The 6795-nt window shown below is 30.6% G+C and overlaps 1 protein-coding gene across 1 annotated transcript in view; it reads right to left on the reverse strand.

The window, feature by feature from the left end:
- LOC145331913 (gamma-aminobutyric acid receptor subunit rho-1-like) overlaps window positions 1-6795 on the reverse strand; it is a 94606-nt gene that overhangs the window by 24817 nt on the left and 62994 nt on the right. Inside the window, exons 13-14 of the mRNA XM_080176786.1 lie at window positions 1757-1861; window positions 281-351 (exon numbers count right to left, since the gene is read on the reverse strand). Of these exons, the coding sequence (XP_080032912.1) occupies window positions 281-351; window positions 1757-1861 (176 nt within the window). The remainder of the gene's footprint in view (window positions 1-280; window positions 352-1756; window positions 1862-6795) is intronic.

Genomic DNA, 6795 nt, shown 5'->3' on the forward strand with positions numbered 1-6795 from the left:
CATATTTAGATTTTAATCTTGGATGGTTTTAGGCTTTTTTTCTGTCGGAAATGCCATGGGCTCAGCCTCTAGTTCAGTATCTAAGGCTATTATAATAAACTATTTAAAGTGTCACTTTTTATTATGTTTCATTATTATTTGGCCACAACTCAGTCAAAAATGCTTACAAAATATACCTTTTTCGACCTAAAATACTCAAATAGTTCCTTTACAAGCCCCATCAATCAGAGTTGTGGCCAAATAATGATGAAACATAATAAAAAGTAACACATTTTATTACCTTTTTTAACAAAAGCTTCTCGCCCGTTTTCTTCCGTCATATCTGATTTCTGCTTTCTTTGGTGAATCAAACTATATAAGAAACAAGGTTGACAACATCCATAAAAGCGAAGCGCTGAGACGGTAAGACAAACGGACATTAACACTTGTATAGTGTAAGAACTGAATTATCAGAATATAAATGTATAAGAGTCAATGCAAAATTGTAAGTAAATTTGTTGAAAAACTGCTTGATACAGAATAATGTTTATGGACATACTTACATTTTAAAGACTTAATTATAGAGTTGCTTCGCTTATAATATTGTACTTTGTTATCCCAGGAATTAGTATACAAAAATCAGATCAATCGGATAATTAGATCACATAAAAATTTGTTGTTAAGAAAGTAAAAAAATCAACATGTTTAAAATGGACGTACGGACATTTTGGTAATGATTATAGAGTTGCTCTGCTTTCTAAATTGTACCTAACTACTACAGGAATCACCATGCAAAGTTTGAAATCGATAGGACAATTCTAACATGCCTAAATTTACGGAAAAAGCTATCTGTTACGGACATTCGGACGGACCGACCGACCCTAATTATAGAAAAGCTTCGCTTTTAAAAACGGCTTTATTTGTGTGTACGTGTAAAGAAATACTTTGAAAATACTTGTATACTGTCAACCATAATAAGCAAAACATTTATTTGTAAATATAAAAAATTGTACATGAATTTGTTGTAAAATTGCGATAATACAGAATACTTTATAAGGATATACTCTTATCTTATGATTTAATTAAACGGATGGTTCGCTTATAATGTTGAAACTTGTTGTCCTAGGAAATACTATTAAAAAAATCATATGAATAGAATAATTATATCATACAAAGAGTTTTAAAACCAGCATATTTAAAATGGACGGAATTTCTGGTGACGATTAAAGAGTTCCTAAATCGTGTCTATCTGCAAAAAACTTCTCTTTTAAAGATAAGACATTTGAAATAATAAATCGAGTCTTGCACATTTTTTTACATTCATCCTCTTATCCTTTAACCGCAAACAGTATTGCCTTTCCTAACGAACAGTTTTAGGCTTCCTTAAAATTCGGACCTATTAGTTTCAATTGATCAATGTAAACTTGTTATCGTTGTGTACTTATTGTAGGTTTGACTTAAGAATAATGCTTGATACCTTTAGTATATTATGTAGAAAACAGAGGTGGATTCTTTGAAAAAATTTGCCCCACTAATCGCTTGGTGGGGCATTGTTTTCGTGAAAAATCCTCCAATATCACAAAAATTTACAAAAATTAAATAAAATCTTATGTTCATAACCCTTCTATTATTTTGTTTATTTTTTGTAGATTTTTAATGTGATTTTGGTGGATTTATCATGAAAACAATTTTGCCCCACTTTTTTAAAGAATCTACCTCAGTTTACTTGAGGGATTGGAAAATGAACAAAATTTTAATGACAAACAAAAAATCTTACCAAAGAACAATAACATATTCTAGAAGAATGAGAAATACAAATACAACACAAGCGCACATCCAAATATCCAAAGCAGTTACGTAGCTCACTCGCGGTGTGTTTTGCCTAAAATGTAAAAAAGAATACATAATTGTGATTCAGAGGTTATTTGAGAAGATTCCCTACATGCAACATTTCTGTTAATCTGTTTGACAAACCTCCAAACGGATATGGTTCTCCTTTACAGTGTAGTTTTTCATAGGTCCTTGGAAGGTTTATAGCTATTTTGAGTTAGGATACCATCACCCTCCCAAGAGGCGTAGGGGCGTAGCCGCTAGTATGATACATGACGTATAATTATAGATAATAGTACATAACCTTTGTATATAGTAGCTGCGCTCCACAAAATAATTTTCCTTATGATCGTAGTATAGTGCATAAATAAGTAAAGTTATCTGTGTAAGGTCCCAGAGGATTAATCTTATACCACCAACCTTTATAACTGGCAGGGATATAAAGGTATAAGACAATGGCCGATAAATTGATGTACATAGTACCCATTGATAATACACAAAATTACCATTTCTCTAGATTACAAGTAATGGTTGAATGTTTAGATAGTAATCTTTATGAACCAACCAATCAAAATTCAATGAATGACCCCAAGGTTGTTAAGCCAACAAATAAGAAAAATATATTCAAAACTTTGGGGACTAGTGTAATAGACAGTACAATGTCCCCTCCTCCCTATTTATAACTATACACATTACATAGCCACGTTTATGTTATCTATAATACAAAGTAGCTTGATGTCTGTCCGTCTGTTTGTCTGTCTGTCCGTCCGTCCCTTCGATCTCGGTAACCACTTAACCGATCGGATTCTACTCTTCAGGGTATATACCTATTGGTCCTGTGGTGGTTTAAGGCTATTTTTGGGGGGTGAAGGCTAGGGGTGAAGCTGCTAGTATTATAAAAAGCGAGATAAAATCCGCTACATTGGCGAATCTGCTGAAGACGTTAAAATAGTACACTATGCTTATATCAAAGGCGTGGCAATGATAGTATAGTAAGGGGAATGTCTAAGCTACTAAACAGGCCGAACATATTATCATACACAGTTATGACCTCAGAACAAGGGTAGTGCAATCAACAGAATATTTATCTATTATTTTTTATGATTTTGACGTAGCGTTACAATTTAATAGCCATGTAAACGGGGTTAAATACAAATTAAGATGGCAAAATAATTTTGTCAAAAATTCCCCTCTACAAAAAAGTAATAGATAAGCAGTAGATAATCAAACAAAGACGTACATACTGACATACATTTCACTTATAGAGAAGTTTACCTATAATCTTTTATTATTCTGTTATCCTTAAACTCTGAGTGTATACCGTGTATATAAATATATTGATAGATCTGTAAAAAAATGTAATACATACAGGGTGTCCGTCGGAAACTGTTTTTTTTTAAACGCTTATCACTCCCTGAATATTTGAGCTATCTTAGTTTTAATAAAAAGTATTTGGCAGCCTACTACTGACCATTTTATGGATTTATGAAGTAGCGATGAAAAATCCGCAAAGTTAACAGAAAAAAATTTACAAGGTAATACATAACAAGATGATTTTAGTAAATATAAGACTAATACACAGAAAAAAATGCCTTGGTTAACATTTAAATCAGCTGGTGGTCAAACGGTATAGTTTAGGTTCTGTGTGCATTTGAAGCTAGCCCACATGAAAAATTAACAAAGAAGACCAATATTATGCTTATTTTTACATTTTGCTCACTTATAGTACACCGTTTGGCCCCTAACTCATCCTAAAGTTCACAAAGCAAATATTTTCTGCTGGGTTAGTCTAAATTCAATAAAATCAACCTCTAATGTACTATTACGTAGATTTTTCCTGTTTATTTTGTAGATTTTTTATCATTATTCTATAAAAAGATATACAATCATAATATAACCATCAAAGGTTTTTTTTTATCAGTTTTTAAGATACATCTATTGATTGAGTTTAAGATGTTCTATGGGCTATAGATGCAGTTGCTAGTATTATCCTATTATAAATCGTAAATAGCTTTAAACCACTACCAATCAATTCTACAAAAAAAATACGAAACCTTTTAAAATATCCGGTGATATATATATTTTTTTTCATTTAACTGAAGAGAGAAAGGTAAGAAGGGGAAAGGGGTTGAGGGTAAGTTTTCCTTTAGAATTGTTTGTCAGAATATCATTCCCTTTTCCCTGAACGAAATAGAGGATAGTACATTACAAACAGACAGACAGATAGACAGATAGACAGACAGATAGACAGATAGACAGATAGACAGATAGACAGATAGACAGATAGACAGATAGACAGATAGACAGACAGACAGACATATAGACATACAGATAGACAGACAGATAGACAGATAGACAGATAGACAGATAGACAGACAGACAGATAGACAGATAGACAGACAGACAGACATATAGACATACAGATAGACAGACAGATAGACAGATAGACAGATAGACAGACAAACAGACAAACAGACAGACAGATAGACAGACAGCGTCTAATGATATCTAACAAAATATATAGGGGATATAAATATGCTAAAAACAAAAGAAAGGATAAAAGCATTTCTGTGTTTTTATTTGGAATTTATCAATACTTTTACTCACTACTCGTACTCAATGCTATATTTATCGACTAGGCGGCTACACTCCCAGCGTCTAGGTATTCAAAGGGGTAGGGAAGAACAGAAGAAACCTATAACCTAAACTTGAATCTAAAAATAAAACGGCTTTAAACCATCCCAGGACCTGGGTAAGGTGATTTACTTTTATTAAAAAAATACACAAAAAATCAATTTGACTAACGTCCAGTAAAGTAAATAAAAAAGTTCTAAAAAATAAAAAAAAACATGAAAAGAATTGTAGTTTTAAAATAAATAAAAAAAAACCAAGTATTAGTATATTTTGAGTTTCCCACAGAAAGTGCAGTTTTTGCTACAATTTTACAAGAGCAAAAACTAGGATTGCACAACAATTCAAAGTTATATAATTGTGTTTTATATCTAGAATATTCTAGACTTTTTGTAGGAAACAAGAGTATAGTTATTTACTGTGATTCAATAATTTCATCATTATTTTGTATTATGTAATTGTATATAGATACTAGAATGTTCTTAGAAACACTTTAATTATACAAGCAAAAACCAATGAATAAGTTTTTGTCATACATAAAAAGCTAATATTGCATCATGTGTAAGTTTCCAGAATCTTCTTTATTATATGACAAAAACTGATGTAGAAGTTTTTATTATGCTTTTTAATACATAAACAGCTAACATTGCATCATGTGTAAGTTTCCAGAATCTTCTTTATTATATGACAAAAACTGATGTAGAAGTTTTTGTTATACTTTTTATTGCACAAAAAAGCTAGGATTGCATCAGATTATGCCATTAACTAAATTCTAGAACATTCTAAGATCTCAGTATAAATAGAGCAGCAAAGTATTTGGTTCTCAATGAGCCTTGCACACTCATTCACTCGTAATCTTTTATTTAACCTCTGTATCTCTTAATGTTTAACCTATCTAATGTGTTTATCTGTATACTATCTCTTTTCTTAACCATTCTGTTAGTTTTGATAAGAATGGTGTTTATTTTTATGTGTATCAATTTTTCATTTATCTTAATTTCTGTTTTACTCTTATTGAGATTTATAGAAATTTTACAAGTTCCCTGTTGGGACTTGTAAAAATCAAATGAAGCTCAAAACATAGAGAAATAGTCTAAGTTCTGAAAAATCATATACTTATGCTGCTTAAAAAATCTATCTTTAGCAAATTTATCTAAGTTTAACTATTATATCTTTGGACTTGTAAATTTACAAAACATAATGAAGTTTGATGATTATTTTTCAAAGTATTTGGATAACAAACAATTACATGTCAAGTGTAAAGAAAATCTTAAAGAATCAAATATTATAAGTTTAAAGTTTACTTTCTTATTAAGAACTTATGGTTTACACTTTGCAAATCCAAAGATATGTTTTAACTGTCATAAAACATATTTAACCTTATATAAAATAATTGAAAATAACTTAAAAAACATTATTATACTTATGTTAGAATACAATACTAAACTATGATACTCACATTTAATCAACAATAAAGTATAAACAATAAACACTTAGTACATTTTTCACTTTGGTATATATTGAATAATTTGAACTTGAAGTTGTGAGACAACAGTTCTTTATTGCACAAAAGTTAATAAATAATAGGAGATCTTCGCGTGGAAGTGTTTACAACACTTAGGTCTTTGTATTAATTTTGCCATTACTTAAGCAGTTTAAGAGTAAAAGTAAAACTAATTTAAAAACTTAACTTATAAGCATATCATAACTTACTAAAGGACCTTTGCCTCTATATTATCTTGGTAAATGTTTATTATTTAAATATTCTTTATCTAATAGACTTTTTCTTAGAAAGCAAAATAATTACTAATTTAAAGCTTGTTAGAAAGTCCTAGTACCTTTGGAAGCGATTAGTAAAGAGCGGAGTTATTCCTGCGGAGGGAATAGCGTGATTAGTGATTATGTATATAGTTGATATTCATTAGGTTATGATAGTCTACATGTACAACTTATTAAAGGACCTTTGCTACTATATTGTCTAAATATAAAGTAACTTCAAAAATACTTTGATGATTTCTTTTTATTTAGAAATTCAAAGTAGTTGCTAATATCAAAGCTTGTTAGAAAGCCCTAGTACCTTTGGAAAACGTTAGTAAAGAGTGGAGTTCTTTCCTCCAACTTGATTAGGAATTATTCAAGTGCAAAAATAGAATCATTCTTAGTTGAGGGTTAGGAATCAACGTGGTTAGCAATTACATATATAGTAGATACAAATATTTTAAGTCTTGTAAAATTACTAGAGATTAAAGGACAGCTATCTGTAGGCGTTTGGAGCTTTAGGGACTGAAACGCACGACACAAATGCAATTGAGAACCTTGTGTACAAGCAATTGCAACTAGATGACACTCTAGAGG

Source organism: Acartia tonsa, chromosome 11, assembly GCF_053477335.1.
Source record: "Acartia tonsa isolate MP-2025a chromosome 11, ASM5347733v1, whole genome shotgun sequence".
Classification (NCBI taxonomy): Eukaryota; Metazoa; Arthropoda; class Copepoda; order Calanoida; family Acartiidae; genus Acartia; species Acartia tonsa.